General features: G+C 44.7%; 2 protein-coding genes and 1 long non-coding RNA gene across 3 annotated transcripts; 2 read left to right on the forward strand and 1 right to left on the reverse strand.

Moving 5' to 3' along the window:
• The first annotated feature begins 766 nt into the window (after window positions 1-766).
• On the forward strand, window positions 767-1605 carry LOC123139631 (uncharacterized). Its single transcript, XM_044559377.1, has one exon. The coding sequence runs from the start codon at window positions 925-927 to the stop codon at window positions 1603-1605; it is 681 nt and encodes a 226-aa protein (XP_044415312.1). The 5' UTR covers window positions 767-924.
• A 7740-nt stretch (window positions 1606-9345) lies between these two features.
• Window positions 9346-11375, forward strand: LOC123134899 (uncharacterized). Its single transcript, XR_006465762.1, has 3 exons — window positions 9346-9491; window positions 9680-9956; window positions 10412-11375. It is a non-coding gene; the product is annotated as an uncharacterized lncRNA (long non-coding RNA).
• A 2172-nt stretch (window positions 11376-13547) lies between these two features.
• On the reverse strand, window positions 13548-16936 carry LOC123139633 (putative receptor-like protein kinase At4g00960). The gene is made up of 6 exons (XM_044559378.1): window positions 16787-16936; window positions 16314-16581; window positions 15908-16133; window positions 15662-15838; window positions 13806-14377; window positions 13548-13715 (listed from the first exon to the last, which is right to left on the reverse strand). The coding sequence occupies exons 1-5, from the start codon at window positions 16934-16936 to the stop codon at window positions 14350-14352; spliced, it is 849 nt and encodes a 282-aa protein (XP_044415313.1). The 3' UTR covers window positions 13548-13715; window positions 13806-14349.
• Window positions 16937-18731: the final 1795 nt, after the last annotated feature.

The following is an 18731-nucleotide window of genomic DNA, read 5'->3' on the forward strand; positions in this document are numbered from 1 at the left end:
CAAGCGGCTTGTACGGCAGGGGGCCAAACCATGATAAAAATCAGTACAACCCGTGCGAGGTGGAGAACGAAATGACTTACCTATAGCTCATGATTCGATTGAGATGATAGGGAAGGAAGGAAAATTGTGATTTAGTCAGACAAAGTTTTGGAAAGTTCTGATTCAGCTGAGAAATAGATGGAAATAATGCCTCAGGATGAGAAGGTCACGATTAGGGTATGGCAAGAAGAACTTTTTTGGAAAGCTTTGATTCTGGTGATAATTACCATATTCGAAATTTCCTTAGTTACAGCCTTACCCTAATCGTGGATTAATTGTGATTGATTAATTGTGATTTCTGAGTTTATAGCCTTACCATACGTGGATTAATTGTGATTGATTACCATAAATACGTTGGGTATTGTCGGCCAGATTATAGCATTACCATACATGGATTGATTTATTACTATAATTATCATATTTGAGATTTCTAAGTTTATAGCCTTACCATACGTGGATTAATTGTGATTGATTACCATAAATACGTTGGGTATTGTCGGCCAGACGAGAAAGAGAAAAACCGGTAGGAGGGGGGTGGTGGGAGGTGGGACGAAGAAAAACCAGTTGAAAATAAACCGGTTGATATTAAACCGGTTGAAAGTGGGGGGACTATTCAACCAATTCGTCTATTAGGAGTAGAGATTAATCAATTTGTGTTGACTTTCAAAAAAAAAACTTGTGGACGAGAGAGAGGTGATCCTCCTCCAGTTATCTTATCCTTCCCCTCCTCTCCTTCTCCAACCCCACTACTCCTTCCTTCTAGATCCGATTGAGAGAGAAAGAGAGCTCAGGGTAGATCGGGCTCGTTACACTGCCCTAGACTCGACCCGAGACGTTTCCTCCAAACTGCAAGCCCTCGATTTAGATCCGGAAGCCGATCGACCGATGGACGCGACAAGACCGACGACCGAGCAGACGCCGCAACTTACCATCATCGAACAGATCCGGCGCCATGCAATCTCCGGCGCCGTCTGCGGCTCCGTCGTCAACTTCGTCGAGGGCGCCTTGAACTCGCCGAGCGGGAGACGCCTCTCCGGCGGAGCTCTGGCCGTCCCCAAGAACGCGCTCAGAATCGGCAGTTTTGCGGCCTGGTTTGGCGTCGTCAAATCGATTAGGTTGGCCGTGGCACCGGATTACCCCTTTGAAACCACGGTCGCCTGGGGCGTGACCGATGCCCTCTTCTCCATGCGTCATGGGCTGCGCGCGGCCGGCCGCTCCGGGATCAGAGGTGCGGCCCTCGGCGTGCTCGTCGACATGGCCGAACATAGCTATAAACGCCCCGGTGCCTCACATCCACCGGCGGCAGATGATTGCTGCAGCACCCCTGAGTCGCCTGCTTGCCCGGCTGGGATTCCCGCTGCCACACGTCGTGTTTGCTTCCTGTTAGTTTGTGTTTACTTTTTTTTTGTTGCGGGTAAGTTTGTTTTTACTTTGCATGCTAGTCAAACTGTATTCTTTATCTCTAAAAAATTAGAGTATAACCCAACATTTCTCCAGCTTCTCATGCGAAACAATATTACCAACTGGTATTTTTTATGTATATATATAAATTCGGTGCAGCAATAAAAATCTGTTTCCTAGCCCATCACCCTTTTTGAGGAGTCCAGAAATTTAGCATGTCTTCTCCTTTGCCCGAATTTATCTTCTCATCTCAAAATACAAATTTGCACAAGCTACACGGATTAGGATAACATAATTCATGATTAATTATACATAATATTGCCACATTGAACTCAAAAGTACTCAAAGTAACCTTAATTCTCGTTGGAGCTTATTGTTTCGCTGGTGCCCCTCGGTAGACTTGTTTCCTGTTTTTTTTTTAGAACGAAGACGCTTAGACGCGTCCGGCTTTAAATTAATAAAGCCCACATAAGGCAACGTATCGGACATAGACTTGAACGGACGACACGAGCACGGAGGCTCCAGGCCAACGGTAACATAGAGTTTACGGACGAAAGACCTGACCAAACGAAGTACGCAGCGAGGCAATTACATGGCACTTAGCCAGAGCTTAGAGCACGCAGGCTCGCTCGATCGCGGGGCAAAAGGGCCACTATCATGACAAAGAAGTGGTGTTTCGTGTTACCTACCTGTAATTTTTCATGTACTCCTATGAACTTGGTGTTGTGTCTTGCCTTTATCTATAAAGCGAAGCAAATTCATTTATCTGGCTCTTTGCCCTTGTTGGAGCCCAATGCCTCGGCGTTGTCGGTACGTGAGCTCGGTAATCAACTCCAATGGTGCCCTTTCCGTCGCCATGCATGGCGGGCAGTAGCCCTAGGCCTCGCCCGTGGAGTCAACCAAGCCTCGATTGTGAGGTGCTCCATGGCAGCGAGGGGTAAATGCAGATGGCGGCATGCGTGGCCTCGTCGACACGCTCTGTAGTGAGGTGCCCCTCGAGCTCACCCTTTGTCACCATCTCGATCTCACACTCAGTGAACTCCCCTTCTCCTCCTCCTCTTCCTCGTTCGATCACGCCATCTCCTTGTCATTGGAGCTTGATGAGCACAGCGCCGCCATGGCAACCACCATTGTGGCGGCCAACTCGGCCCTCCACGGACCCAATAGATGTAACAATGCGGGTGGCTAGCTCATCACCATGGTGCGCCGGCAATTTGGTCAAGGCGGGGCTTGTATTGGGCAACGTTAACTAGGGGATCATTAAATCCCTGGTGATCATTAACAAAAAAAAATGACTGGCTATTTTGGTTTATTGAATTGTAAGAAAAAATAATTAGTGAATTATAAGAAAACAAAATCAACACTCCAAAATGCTTTTGAAAATGGCATTTTTGGAGCGTCGATTTTTTTCTTTTTGCCACCACTTCCACAAATATGATTTCTTGATGAAATTTGGCAAGCACACAGAAAAGTTGCCAATGTTTCGCACAAACAAAATTCAGAATTATTTGAATTGTTTTCAATTTTTTATGATTTTACTCTTCATACGGGCTCATTTGAGCTTGATCTGAGAATAGTTGCGTCCATATTGCATTAGCTATTGTTCACATCGTGATTTGTAATTTTTGTTTCTAGATATGCTTTTTGAATTTGGATCTAAAATTTTGTGTCAATGGTACTCCTCAATTTTTTTAATGCTTGTTACGTCCTTAAAAAAAGGTTATTTTCTATTTCTTCTAAAGCAGGTCACAGAGATCAGGTGCATTAGTGCACCAAATGCTCCGGTGCATTAGATATCTTCCCGTGATGCAGTGGTTGCGGCAATAAACTCCTTCCATCTCTCTTGCTAGCGAGAATTTCTCCTAGCATATACTCCTAGTGTTAATATCCGGTAAATGCTCTGGTGTAATTACTAGTTAATGTATATACAGTATCCTAGGGTTAGCTGTATCAATCAAATAGTATTGATCTGATTATTAGATGTACGTATTGTATATGCCTAGCACTAATATAAATAGAGAAGACGTTGGCTGGTGTAGACCAATACTATTTGTCTTTCCTCTCCCACAGACAAACTGAGAGAGTGAGATGGTCTGAGAGGGAGGTCTCGTGTCTTGCTTTGCCTTGGAAAGCAAGCACCGTCGTCGATGCCTTCCGCCGGCGGCTACAGGTGAGCTGATCCAGTGATACTCATGGATTCTTTGTCTGTCTTCTCCATGTGTTTGCTCTCCCTCACCGACTCACTCTCTGTCCAACAACTCCACGGCTTCGGCGCAGGCCACCCGCTCGACAAAATGTCCGAGCGGCTTGATGATGAGGAAAGCATGGAAACGGCTGTGGCCGGTGGTGAGGACCGCCTCGGCGCCCTCCTGGACGAGCTCCTCCTACACGTGATGTCATTCCTTGCCTCCCGCGAGGCCGTGCGGACGTGCGTGCTCGCCCGGCGTTGGGGCACCCTCTGGAAGTCCGTGCCCGCCCTCCGCATCGACGACCCCGACACCTGCCACGGCACAAAAGGCTCCAGCACGTTTGTGAACAACCTTCTTCGCCTCCGTGACCCGGTGCCTCTGAATGTGTGTGACATCAGTTCCCATAGCTGGGGAATGGATTGGTCCGGTAAGACGTTTCGAAGAATAATTGAACCGTGGGTCCAGCATGCCGCGTCATGTCAAGCTTGGGCGCTTCAAATTTCCTTTGTCTGCCATGCGGCCAACATGACTCTCGTCTCCTCGCACTTGAAGAGGTTACGGTTCAGCCGCATGACCTTCTGCGGAGGCTCTCTGGATCTGTCGAGCTGCCGTGTGCTAGAGGAGTTGAAGATGTCAGGTTGCGACATCGTCGTGGATGCTATCCTGTGCCTTTCATTGCAGCATCTTAACATCCACGACGGATGCTTTGGTAGTGATTACCGGACTCGTATTTCTGCCCCGAACCTCATTAGCTTGAAGCTGACTGCAATGGAAGGTTTGAGTCCTTTGCTTGATGGCATGCCATCATTGGTAGCATCGATTTTTACGCCTGAAGAGATCGACGATGAGTGTGACTCTGACGACGGATCACGTGAGACTGAGGGTGCGTGTGACTGTGATGACGGATCATGTGGTGCATGTGTCATGTAATGTGTTGTCAGAATGATTACAAACACCCTACAGTTTGTTTGTGGGAATTACATTATGTATGCCGGTACTTGGGTACTCTTTAGTCACTTGAAACATGTATGGTTGAGATTACTCTGTGAGCCATTTAAATTTATGCAATGCTTGAGTTGTATTTCGGAGCAGTCCAGGGACTTGCTAAACCTTCTTCACTTTGCCCAGTTTATATTTTCGCCATATGTTTGGCAAGTTTAAAATGTTGTTGCTCAATAACTGGTGTGCGGCTAATGACTTCGAGGGCGCAAAGCTGGCGGAACATTCGTGCTTGTCAAGCTGCCGTTGTTGGCATTTTTGTCTTCTTTTTTCTTCGGGCTTGTTGTGCCGTTCGCCCCGGCAGTTACCTTGTGATCGGTGTTCGTGCTTTATAATATAAAGTGGGGAAAACCCTATTTCGTCTAGGATTCACCAATTCTAGAGGCGCTTATGCTTCAGCTTGATTCTGAACTAGTGAGATATTTCAAGTATGATAGTTTTCTGTCTTTGAAGTCGCCATGTGCGTTTTGTTGACTTCAGGATCAAAGCTGTAACTCAAGGCCGCAAGTTTACAACTCAACTACTCAAAGGGAACAATCACTGTTGTCGCAGCATCTCAAGGTAGTTAAAATTGTATGTGTCCGGAAGGAAAATGTAATAGTTGACCCAATAGCAACCGTAGTGCACCTATCTACGTTTTTTAGTTTATTAGAGGTGACCTTACCTACCGGGGAAATAACCAGCATGAGCAGAGAGGATAGCACTGCAATAAAAAAAATTCTGAACTTTATGCATGATTAGCAAAGTTTTTTTTAAAGAAAAGAGGAAGATCCCCGGCCTCTGCATCAGAACGATGCATACGGCCACATTTATTAAAAAGCAAATAAGTTCAACATAGGTCCTCAACTCTCAACATGAATGAAGCAAAAAAGCTCACAAAGAGCATGAAGGTAAAAATAAAGTCACAACCGGCTGGCCAAAAGAAAGATAGAAAAACTAATTGTCTATCATATTACATGACCGCCATCCAAACCGATTGAATATAGCCCGAGCTACCATCTCCCATCGGATAGATCCAGTAACCAAACGCTCCCTGGCGTCCGTCTGAGTGAGTAGCGACCACATACAGATCAACGCAGTGGCTCGGAAGATAACCTGCAAAAAATGAGTATTTGTTGTTCTGTTAAAAACTAAATCAATTCTGCAGTTCCAGACTGCTCACAGTAAAGCACATACTCCTACACGAATGTGTCTCGCTGTTTCGGAATCTATCCCATCAAGCCACGTCCGAAATAACGTGTTGATATTATTCGGAGGAGTAATATTAAGAAGCAATGTGAACAGTCCGCCATAAATTTTTTGCCATCGAACAGTCAAGAAAGAGGTGTTTGATGGTCTCATCCCGATCACAAAAACTACATCTTGAAGAACCAATCCAGTTGCGTTTTGTCAAGTTGTCCTTAGTTAAAATGACTTGTTTGTGTACAAACCACATAAACACTTTAACCCTCAAAGGTACTTTGATATTTCAAACATGTTTCGAACTAGGAATAGAGCTAAAGTTGATAACATCCAGATACATGGATTTAACTGTAAATTCTCCATTCCTGGTTAGCTTCCAGCACAACTGGTCTGGAAGTTGAGAAAGTTGCACGTCCATCAGTCTTCTTATCAGATGGAGCCGGGTTTCCCAACGGGCACCGGCAAGTGTTCTCCTGAAATGAATGTTAAGAGGAGTGGACTGAAGCATGGTTGCAACGAAAGCATGATTAGCAAAGATAGCTCTAGTCCATGCTAATGTAGCCAGTACTGGAGGTAGAAGACTTTAGTGAGTGTACACTTTCCCCCTCATAATGGGACAGTTTGAATGCACCTATTCGTATGAACTCATATGCTATGCTGCGTGGGCATGGCTTGTTGCTTGGGTGCACCTGGAGTAGGATCAAGTGTCAGTGCGTCACCGTGCTGCGAGCGGTGCACTCTGCTTATTTCCTCAATTCGGCGACAGGCCTGAACTGGTTTGCCGGCTCAAGAACTATGCTCATTTTTGTTAAGACGTACGTGGAGCCTTTCCAGTGTTGTTTTCAGGCTCGGCTTTGCAAATTCCGACCCGGAGCGTATGAGTCGGCGTATGCAACTGCTCTGAAATTCAGACTTATGGTTTCATCTGGCAAAACCAATCCTGAAATTTAATCCGAAACACGCGGCTCGATCCTTGGTACCAGTCTCTGGAGCGGGGTCTTGTGGGTTCTTTTTTTAACTTCGGCAACTTTAATTAATTAATACCCATGTCTTTTACAAAAAGAGGTCTGGGGAAATCAGGAGGTTTATCAAGCCACACCCCTGATTCTTGCCCATAAAACTAGAACGTGCAATAGCATGAACACGTTCATTGACCTCTCACACACAATGATTTATAGTCACCTTGCCGAAAGAACTTATCAACTTTTGACAATCATGCTTTCCGCAAAAAAAAAACTTTTGACAATCATCAGTAATAACTGCTTCTGACGCCCGATAGTCAGACGGATTCCGAATAGCTTGAACAATCTCCATAGAATCGCTCCCAATAGAAATCGAAAAAATGCCAAGCTCTTCTGCTAGTTGTAGACCGAATAACAATGCAAAGGCCTCCATTGTGGCAGCGTAGAGAGCGTGTTGTTTAAATTCCATTGCCGCAGCCACAAAACCTCCCTTAGAGTCACGTAAGTTGCACCACATGCACCTGCACCTGCACCTGAGTCCAAATGGTAAGAAAGGGTCTTGTGGTTTTTTATGGAGGTTGCAAACCAATTATGAATACACAGCTCACTGATTTTCTCCAAAGTTAATCTCCATAACCTTTAAGCAAATTTATAGAAAAAAAATCTACATCTACAATACCAAATTTATATCCTATGGTAATATATTTCCTGATGATTATAATGCTATTGATATAGATCTGGTATTCTAGATGTTGACAATCTTTTTCCCATATCCGCACCAAAAAAAAGACAATCTTTTCCTATAAACTTGATCAAAGTGAACAAAGTTTTACTTCTACAAGTCTAATACAAAGTTTACCAGCCCAGCCAGTCGTATAAGATTTTTCTTCCATGTGCCACGCAACAGCAGCAAGCGGACGCGGCAATAAGACATTAAAAAATGAGATGCTCACCTAGCGTTGATTTTTTTTTTAAAGACTGAGAATAAATTGTGAACATTTTTTGCGGGGATTCTACACATATTTAAAGACCGAAAATATGTTACCACGTAGATGCACCATTTCCTTTGTTGTGTTCCAAATTTTGTACACAAATTAGACTTTCAGCTCAGAAACAAAAGAAGTGAAAACATGCTACGAATGGTAGTTGGCTGAGGATGGGCCACAGTTTTGGCCCATTAACATGATCAATGCCAAATCTGTTTCTCAAGCCATGTTTCAAGTTTGGACATGGAATTTTGTGACATTGTATTGCTTCTATGTCGTAAAAAAACAGACATTTTACAACCAGTTTCACCACAAGTGCGAGTGCACTGGCTAAGATCTCCTGCTCTGGTCACCCTTTGCTGCCTCGATGTGACTTCACTTGCACGTGCACCTTGAGTCCAAATGGTAAGAAAGGGTCTTGTGGTTCTTTATGGAGGTTGCAAACCAATTATGAATACACATCTCATTGATTTTCTCCAAAGATAATCTCCATAACCTTTAAGCAAATTTATAGAAAAAAATTCTACATCTACAATACCAAATTTATATCTTATGGTAATATATTTCCTGATGATCTGGTATTCTAGATGTTGACAATCTTTTTCCCATATCCCCACCCAAAAAAAAAGACAATCTTTTCCATAAACTTGATCAAAGTGAACAAAGTTTTACTTGTAAAAGTCTAATACAAAGTTTACCATCCCAGACAGTCGTATAAGATTTGTCTTCCATGTGCAACACAACAGCACCAAGCGGACGCGGCAATAAGACATTCAAAAATGAGATACTCACCTAGTGTTGATTTTTTTTAAAGACTGAGAATAAATGGTGAACATTTTTTGCAGGGATTCTACACATATTTAAAGACCGAAAATATGTTAACACGTAGATGCACCATTTTCTTTGTTGTGTTCTAAATTTTGTACACAAATTAGACTTTCAGCTCAAGAAATAAAAGAAGTCAAAACATGTTACGGATGATAGTTGGCTGAGGTTGGGCCACAGTTTTGGCCCATTAACATGATCAATGCTAAATTTGTTTCTCAAGCTATGTTTCAAGTTTGGACATGAAATGTTGTGGCATTGTATTGCTTCTAGGTTGTAAACAACAGACATTTTACAACCAGTTTCACCACAAGTGCGAGTACACCGGCTACGATCTCCTGCTTTGGCCACCCTTTGCTGCCTTGATGTGACTTCAGTGGCACATCGAAGCAAAGATTTCATGTTTCAAAGCAATTTTAACTTCCCACATATCCAACAAAATGCACCACCCTAGACGTAATCACTCGGCCCGGGCCCGAAAGCTTGACCTCCGAGCTGAACTCAGGCTCCACTTTTCCTCTCAAAGCTCAAAAAAAGCACTAAGTGACCAAATCTGTTACTTTATATTCAAAAATAGGAATGGTGCAGTATGTTTTGCCCCAAAATTGATTGCCTAAGTTGTGAAAGTGACATTGTTCATGGAGTTTGGCCGGGCTTGGAATTTTCAGACTGGGCTCTGTCAAGCCTGGCCCGGCCCAGAGAACGATCAGGTTTACACCACCCGCTTGCAGCTTGCTCGACCGTGGCAAGGCCCCTGTTTCCAGGTGGGAAAAAAAAATCAAATCCCCTGCTTCTGTTCTCCTCCCCGCGAGCCATCCCCATCTCCTACCGACCCCGCCGCTTCATCGCCGCCGCGGCCGCCGACGATGACATGAACCAGTCGATGCAGAAGAACACCCTCTACATAGGTACGCGGTAGCACCATACTCCCCACACTAACCTCCTCTCCGTCGCCGTTCTCCGCGCTCGCTCGCCACCTGTTCGACGAAATTTCTCAGCGAGATGCATGGTTTCTCCCCGGGGGAGTCTCCTGGTTGCTTCCCCGCCTTTTCTTGCTCCCGTGCGATGGAGAACTAAGCCGAGCTTCGTTCCCCAGTTGTCGTCGGTGCAGGTGGGCTCGCGGAGGAGGTGGTCGAGAAGATCCTGCACTCGGCGTTGGTGTCGTTTGGGGAGGTAAGGACATCAAGATGCGGCTAGACCAGGCCACGCAGAAGCACCGCTCCTTCGGCTTCGGCACGTTCCTTGAGCGCGAGGACGCCGCCGCCGCCATGGACAACATGAACGGTGCTGAGCTCTTCGGTCGCGTCCTCCCCGTCAACTAGGCCTTCCCGAGAAAATTAAGGAAGGAGAGCAGGGATGGGCCGTGCAGCCAGGTATGTCAGGCGCTCCGCGCTTTCTCCTCTGTTCATTTAGCAGTTACGCTCTGCTTTCGTGCTTGCCTGCTTGGTTGCTTCACACTAGGGTTAGAGCTGCCAAATGTTGTTCTTACCTGGTATGAAGTTGGAAGATTAAGGGCGAGGAATTTCCAGGGCTTGTGATTAGAGAGACTTGATATGGTGTCAATGTCCGTGAATTATGCTTTTGTATTGTGGTTTGTCTTTATGTTTTCATTATAATGATTTTCTCTAGTTCGAATTGGGTAGAAAAATGAATGTTCATGTACATTTAGTTCTTGTGCTGACCAACAAGTTGTGGGTCCTAGATAGTTCTGTATTGGATTTATTCTAGAGTGGCCGGCAATTGCTTTCTACTTAGATCTGTCTGTATTGGAAATATATTAGCTCTTGTTTGGTTTGGTACGAACAATATTCAGAATTGGTGCGCGCAGGACGGTGGCGTTGTCTGGCGCCATGGTGGTGTCGACGGCAGGCCTGGCAAGGTTGGTGCGTCAGTGCATACTCTGGAGATGGATCGGTGGAAGACGGCAGCGATGGCCTCTACGGTAGGCCTGACAAGGTTGGTGCGTCAGTACATACTCTGGAGAGTACACTCTGGAGATGGATCGGTGGAAGACGACGGTAGCGGCCTCTAAGAGTATGCCAGACCGGTTTGTGACCCTGTCCCGGTATTGTGGCTTGGCTGGGGCATCCGGCTTTAGATGTTAGACTTTGGTGCGATGTCTGTTTGGTAATTCGACTCAGACATTCAGCATCCCTTCACCAATGGGATAGGAGTAGCGACAGGTTGCCAAGATGGTGGCTTCAGGCTTACTGAAGTATTACTTTGTAAGGTCTTTATGAATAATTAATAAAATGACTGCATGCATCCTTCAGATGTAGAGGCTGGAGGCATATCCTCATTTTCTATAAAGATAAATAAACAGTGAAAATTGCTGCGGCAGCTACACCCACACCCAGCCTTAACAGGCTCTCATCTTCTATCTCGTTGCACAAGCTAATAATGTGCACCGGGTGCTTCATCTCTTGCAGTGCAGCCACGAGAACAGCCGCGTCATAGTCGCCCACCACTGTCAGCACACTCTCGTCCCCGTTAGATGTCATCGACTTGATCCCTGACATCATTACACACCATCAGTCGAGAAAAAAGACATGAAGACAAGAGATCGGAAATCACGCGTATAGTGGATAGAAAGTCTAGGGAATACCTTTGATGTTTGCCACAATCTGCATGATGCATGATCTGCATTTCCCACAGTTGATAGACACCTTAATCTGGTTCAGAACAACAATGGCTAATCAGTAAATCACATATATACGGAGTATATAGTATCATCTTTGTTGAAGGACAGTTGAGTTTCTTTGCACATGTTTCATATACTCCATCCGTCCCAAAATAAGTGTCTTAATCTTAGTACAACTTTGTATTAGAGTTAGTATAAAGTTGAGACACTTATTTTGAGACGAAGGGAGTACTAGATTGCACGTTTTTTTAGACATGTCTCTACATAAAAGATGCTTTTATTTAGACATGTCCCTACGTATTGATTTTCACACATGCAGTCAAAATATTTTCAGAAATATCTGTGGTCAGCTTTTAAATTTTTCTTTTACAAAAGTTGTGCCTCTACAGCTGAACTTAACAAACCCGGACCACTATACGTCCACGGGCGCATACGAGCACGTCCCGACCTCTTATATTTTGCGCGGTACATTCACATATTTCAAATGCCGATTCTCGAATCCATACAATTCATGAACGTCGATCATACGATACAAATTATCCGAATTCAACAGTTCGAAACAAAGCAAAGCAAATCAAAGTTCAACAAACCGGACAAGCCAAAATGAAATCAATGTCCAAGCGTGACAGATGGCGCGCTTGTTGGATCACAGAGCAGGCGCCATCGTCCTGGTCCGCCTGCATCCGGGCTGCATGCTCCGCCTGCATCCGTCCTGCCTCCTTCGCCTGCATCCTGGCCGCATGATTCGCTGCTGCTGCAGCCCTTGCCGCCTCATGCTCCCTACGGTTGTTGGTCTCCTTGTCCGCAAACCACTTCTTTTCATACTCATCCAAGAGAGTTTCGTCCACCAACATGATCTTCGAATTCTCCGCGTCCCGTGCGAATTGCAACCTCTCCAAATGCATTGGCCTTCTTGAGTTCCCATTTGATTGCAGCTTCTTGCTTTTCCAACTCGATCTTCTCTCTCTCTCTCTCGCTGCCGGAGTCGCCACAACTTCCAGGCAACATTCTCCGCCTTGCAAGATGAGGCCGATGGACGAGGCAGACTGCGTCTCTGTTGGGGACGGGGTGGACGACATCTCTGACGGTGGATCGGGACCGGTGGTGAGGATGGGGAGCAAGGGTGGAGGGCGGCAAGGGCTCATGCGTAGAAAACGTTGGAGGGCGACCGGAGGAGGAGGAAGGGTTTGGTGAATTTGGTGCAATTTGCGGTGGGGTCGAGCTGTCGGGCCTGACATGGCGGGCGGGCCTGGGCTTCCCCATATCCACCCCATATTTGGGCTGGATATGAGGGGTGCCGATCAGCCGGGCGTTTGAGGCCCGTTTGAAGCACCCGTTTGTGTCCAAATTTCGCGAACGGACAGTGGCCGGGCGGCCCACCCGGGCATATGAGACGGGTTCAGGCGCCCGGCTGTAGTTTCTCTAGGACTTCATTTTTTATTATTATTGGAGGGAGCAGGAAAATCATTCTAATTTTTCCGCTTTTCTTAGGAACTTCGAACTCACCTTAAAGTCCAGCGACTGTAGTCCTCCTAATCCTAGCACACGTGGTAGCCAACGCACCACCGGTGAAATCATCTGCATGTTCGCCATCAAGTTAGTCACTATATATGTTGTCAGTTCAAATTAAGTTTTGGTCAGGACTCGGGACTAAGTATATTTGCGACCAAGATGCATCTGAAGATTTCCTCTACACAGATACTCGAGGAAGACAAGAATTTTGGGATGGAGGGAGTACTCCCTCTGTTTCTAACTCTGTAGATATTCTACTATGGCCTACATACGAAGCAAAATGAATGAATCTATACTTTAAAATGCATCTATATACATTTGTATGTGGTTCATAGTGAAATCTCTACAAAAACTTATATTTAAAAACGGAGGGAATACTTGACGATTCTCATATATCAACAAGCATCCAGCCAAATAAATAGAAGAATGACATTGTGTAGTTCATAACAGCACACTATAGCAGCAAGCCATAAAGTAAAGAACTGTGCTAGATTTCAGTTTTGGACCCTCCAAAAAATGGGCCAATGCGGCGGGAGATATAGCCTAACGCTAAATGACGACCAGATTTAGCGCTGAATGGTCTTTAGTGCCGCTATTAGCGCTCGTACTATTTTGACCTGAAATACATCTTAGCATAGCACAGCTCCTCTCTGGTGGCTATAACGACGCTATAGCGCGCTATTTAAAACAATGATTTTTATTTACATTCACAAAAATTGAGTCAAGTATGGCATACCTTGTAAATAATTTCTAAACTACTTGGAGCAATATTGGGATCGTCGGAGCAAGTATCCGTTGTGTCCATGTCCGGGACATGATGTTTGTAAGCTTGGTCTGAGAAAAAAGATGAAAGGTGTAAAAGAAGAGTGAGGACACTCAATTTGGGACTTTGGAGGGCTGCGTGTTCACCTGGCGAGCTAGTAACCCGAGCTCTGCTCGATTCTCCTTCATCTGGGTTACGATAAAGCGGTACTTTGACCTGAAAAGGTACGCAACCATGTTAAAGCTTTACCTTTAAAGAATGGTATAACTTCGTTCATTTAACATATACATCTGTCAATTTGCCTACCTCAGTTTCGGTCTTCGCTGGTCCGATATTCTCATAAACATCCGTCAATTTGGCATGATGGTCTCCAGAGCCTTCCTCTTGATCATGGCTAATCTGCAATTCAAGGACTGCTGGTTCAGTTGATTGGGGGCATCACGTTGTTTCAAATTGACAATCTGGAAAAGGGATTAATGGATCTACATCGTGTGATGATATCAAAATTTATAAATTTTCATAAGAAAATAATGGTTGAAGTTGTATACACAATCCATGTCCAAACATCATCTATTGATGGAGTATTTTTCCAGTCCATGTAAAAACATTTGTCAAGAAACTTGGGTCACTGGGGACACGTCTTATGACGTGATTGAACATACCTCCGTTGACGTCGGAGTACAACTTACCCCAATTTCGATAGGTCCATCCATAATAATCAGTTTACCGAGCTTCTTGATGATATCCTTTGTAAATGGTCTATTGTCTGGGTTACATTCAACACATTGTATCCCTAACTCAGTGCATACTTGTATTTGTTCCAACATCACAGAGTATCCTGATCCTATCTTCAGCCTATTTCTCCAAGCTCCAAGTATCTGTAAAATTGCACTCGTGAGTTTATGAAAAAAAAAAGGGTCAGGATCCTTAGCAAAATATGTGATACATACAAATCCATTCATCATGTTAAAGCGTAGTAAAGCATCAAACAATGGAAAATCTTAAGAAGTAACCATAGCTTCAAGTCAACCATAGCATCATGTACACTATACAAAAACATCGTGAAAATAGAAGGTAAGTGTTTCTTACAGATAGTAAATTAAATGAAAATAGTTATTTGCAGCCTTTTATTACTATACCTTCTTGTTTAAAGTTAACTGTGTTATCTTTTAGCAGTCGTATGATTCTTTAAAGACTATGTTCACCTTACCATAGTTTGACCAGATTTAATGAAAATTAAAAAAATTAAAAAAAACTGAAATTTGAGCATAACTTTTTTCCTTTTAGAATTTGTGGATTCTAAAAATTTGCTAACAGGCCGTAGGCAGTCAAAATCGGATGCGGATTTTCGTGCTAAACATTTTGATATATTATATGTTTTTTTCTGACATAGTATGTAAAAGTTATAGCCGTTTTACATTTTCCCTACACTTTTTGCAAAACATGTCCAAATTTAAGTTTTTAATTTTTCCTAACTAGTAGATGTAGTAACATAACTACATCTCGAAGGATTTTAATTTTTGAAGTTTTTATCATTTTCTTTTGCTTTTTACAAAACTGAAAAGGCGATCCACTAGGGGGGGGGGGGGTACAGTTTGAAAATGGGACCTTTAGTACCGGTTCGTGCCACGAGCCGGTACTAATGGGCATCGCACCCATTAGTACCGGTTCGTGGCACCAACCGGGACTAAAGGTCCCAATTGAACCGGGACTAATGACTTTGCCGCATGAACCGGGACCAATGCTCACATTAGTCCCGGTTCATGACTGAACCGGGACTAATAGGCTAACCCGGCCTGGACCAAAACCTTGTTTTCTACTAGTGTTGTTAAACACTTATTGGTAAGAATTTATTGACTTACCTAAGAAAAATATTATTAGGAAGAAAGATCAGAGATAGGAGAAAAAATGTCATCTTATTGTTAAACACTTATTTGGTAAGAATTTATTGACTTAATAAAGAGTATTATTATTTGGGAGAAACTCAGAGATGCGAGGAAAAAAATCAAACAGGAAAAGGGAAGGGGGAGAGGTTGGACGAAGGAGGGAGTGAAACGGGAACCTTATGTTCTTTTTAAGTAGTAGAGATTTTAAGTAGTAGAGATAGAGATTTAAGTAGTAGAGATAAAGATATGTACATAAGCTTGATTAGTTCGTCTTACTCTGTCTTTGAAGTGCTGGAAAGATGTGTCTGTACTATGGGGACTGTTGTCCTCGTTGAAGTGTAGGGGATAGTCTCTAGAACCGGTGAGTATCTCAATAATGGTGACACCCAAACTGTATATATCTGCCTTGACGGAGATAGTGCCTTGAATTGAGTACTCTGGCGCCATATATCCCTGCAGCGTGCTTTCAAAATTTGAGTCACTGCAAGAAGGAACACGATGCTATAAGAAGACATAGCTTACATCGTTCCCTGACGATTTTGAGTGATGGTTCGGGTTTGCTCAACACCAAATATCCTTGACAAACCAAAGGCCGCAATCTTTGGCATCATAATAGCATCCATCAATATATCTTGAGGCTTCAGGTCTAGATGAACAAGATGGCATTCCTCATGAAGGTAATGCAAACCAGCACAGATGCCCCTGATTATTTTATATCTCATTTTCCACTCAAGGCCCGAAGATTCATCTGTTAAGTTGATAAATAAAGGAAATAAAAAGTTATAAAGCCGTTGAAAGATTATACCCGTGGTACCCCTAACAGCACCACCCACCTCGTTTGAGTGGTTTAGTCTATGTTCTCATAAAGAAAACTTCAGAAAGGGTAATGATAAGGAAATGGACAGCGTAGAGTTTTTCATAATCGTACCGGAGATATACTTGTCAAGGCTTCTATTACATACATGCTCAAAGCAAAGCAATCTTTCTGGTCTTTCGGCCAAAATATAATTGCTTCCTCCTTGCGGGTATTCCACCGCCTCGGCACTTGATACAGCACAGTAACCAACAAACTGCACTACATTCTGGTGCTTGGTCATCATAAGAGAATTGACCTCTTTTAGGAATTTTTCATCTCCCAGCCCATGTAAGTGAAAAAGCTTCTTTACAGCAATGCTTTTCCCATCTGAAAGAATTCCCTGTGATGCAAGTTAAACCTATGTCATATATATGTCCTTGTTCTTCCCTTGGTCAATGGCTATTACTCCCTCCGGTCCATATATTAGTTAGTCGCAGATATAGTACAAAATTGTACTAAACCTATGAGAATTAATATGCATCGGAGGGAGTACTGATTTCTAACAAACATTTGATGATTTTTGGAGCGGAAGGAATTAGGCATACCTTGTAAACTACTCCGTACCCACCCCTGCCGAGTTCTCGCTCGGAGGAAAAATCACATGTGATGGCTTTCAAAAATTCTAGTGGCAGACACACTGGAGTTGCACTTGGATCCTGCAGCTTCTTCTCCCACATATCATTTGCACTAGCCATTTCCAGGAGCGACTCTCCCGGGGATCACCTACACCATCTACTCCTGGAAACAGATAAGATTAACATTTAAGTTGAGTATATGTTAATCTTATCTGTTTCCAAAATCCCAACTTTGAATTTCAGTTATCACGCCACGATGATCCACCAGAAGGAAGAAAAGCATATATATTGGAATAACGGACGATATGTATGATGTAGCTGGGTGGGGTTTTAACCCTGAGCGCAGCACACATCACACCGCTAGCGCTATGATACAATCATAGTACTCATAACTAAAAGTGATATCAGTCAGACGTATAATACTGCAGGATCTGCTTGTTGAAGCGCACCCGAAAGATATAACCAGGGAGCAGAAGAAGGTAATACTCACCGTACCTGGTTAGCTGAAGGCTTGTAGTGCTTGTACTCGAGTCAGCAGGATAGTTTGGCTCCCGACGCATAAAGGAGCTTAACTAGAGGAGAGACGACGACGCGGTCAGGGATAAACGCGTACCAGCCCCTTGTCGCCCTCCTCCAATTAAAGAGTAGGTGGGTGGGAGCTTACAAAATAGACCGTCCACACGCATGCGGAGTTGCATTGCATCAAGCGGCAAAAGAGACCTTGCATGCACGTAGAGAGTCGCACCAAGCGACGACGAGGACGCGGCAAGGCCAGGAGGGGTTGACGGCTTCGGTTCAGATGACGCGGGACTGAGCAAGTGGCTACGATCTTCAACCAAACGTCAACGTTGTTCATAGAATCATAGCAGCAGCTTCTTGGAAGCCGACGGGCGTGTGCATGAAGGCTGGCGCCGTCCTCCAGCATGCGCGCCAACATCTCTCCGCTTCATCTTTTGTTTTATTATTAGGAGTATCTCTCGGCTTCATCTAGACGCATGGCATTGACGTACCAAGAGTAGGCGTTCCTTTTAGGCGTTGTGTCGAACGGCCTACATGCGGGAGACATCGACGCCACCGTGGCGATACTGCGCGTACAGGTTGAGCAGCGACTCACGGAGGACGGGCACGGCGAAGGAGGTGCGCGTGGACCGACCTCCCGAGACGCAGACCGGGCGGGTCGCGCGGCGTGGTTGAGGAGCGCGCGCGCGCCTAGAGATAGAGGCCGGGACCGCCCTGGCGACGTGTACCGTTACCAACATCCCCGGGCTCATCACCTTCTTCGCTCTACCTCATTTTGTCGAACAAAACATTTACGTTAGGGCGAAAAACAATCGGAAACACGCCCACACGTGTGGGCGTTTACATCTCGCCCACACGCTTGGATCCGCGTCCGTTTATGGATGCATAAATCTTGGCATGTTTGTGGTGCCACGTAGGACTGTGCTAGTGTGTGGGCATTCATCCGGTCGCCCACACGTCCGTTTCACCACACGAAGGGGTTGGTGTGTGGGCATTTAGCAGTTCGCCCACACGCCTCACGCACAAGGGCTGATGTGTGTGCATTTGTCTTCTCACCCACACGCCCGTCTCCTCTCCCACACCCAAGCTGCAAGTTGCCATGTGTTTTGCAGTGTATATGACAACTGCCCTAATGTGCTTGTAAGCAGATGGCAACTCTCTTTTACCCGAGTTGCCATGTGAGTTGCAGGGTACACGGCAACTGCCTAGTGTACACGTAAGCATAGGCAACTTTCTTTTACCCGAGTTGCCATGTGTTTTTGCATTGTACATGCAACTGCCCTAGCGTGCACGTAAGCAGATGGCAACTCTTCCTTTTACATGGCAACTGCCCTAGCGTGCTTGTGAGCACATGGCAACTCTCTCAACTGCCTAGTGTTAGTATGTGGCAATTTCT

This window comes from Triticum aestivum, chromosome 6B (genome assembly GCF_018294505.1).
Source record: "Triticum aestivum cultivar Chinese Spring chromosome 6B, IWGSC CS RefSeq v2.1, whole genome shotgun sequence".
NCBI lineage: Eukaryota > Viridiplantae > Streptophyta > Magnoliopsida > Poales > Poaceae > Triticum > Triticum aestivum.

Coding starts and splice junctions, on each gene's coding strand:
- LOC123139633 (XM_044559378.1), bottom strand. CDS start 16,936: ATGGCTAGTGCAAATGATATGTGGGAGAAGAAGCTGCAGGATCCAAGT. Junction 16,134..16,313: donor CCTTGACAAGTATATCTCCG/GTACGATTATGA, acceptor TCAACTTAACAG/ATGAATCTTCGGGCCTTGAG. Junction 15,839..15,907: donor CAAAATCGTCAGGGAACGAT/GTAAGCTATGTC, acceptor AGCACGCTGCAG/GGATATATGGCGCCAGAGTA.
- LOC123139631 (XM_044559377.1), top strand. CDS start 925: ATGGACGCGACAAGACCGACGACCGAGCAGACGCCGCAACTTACCATC.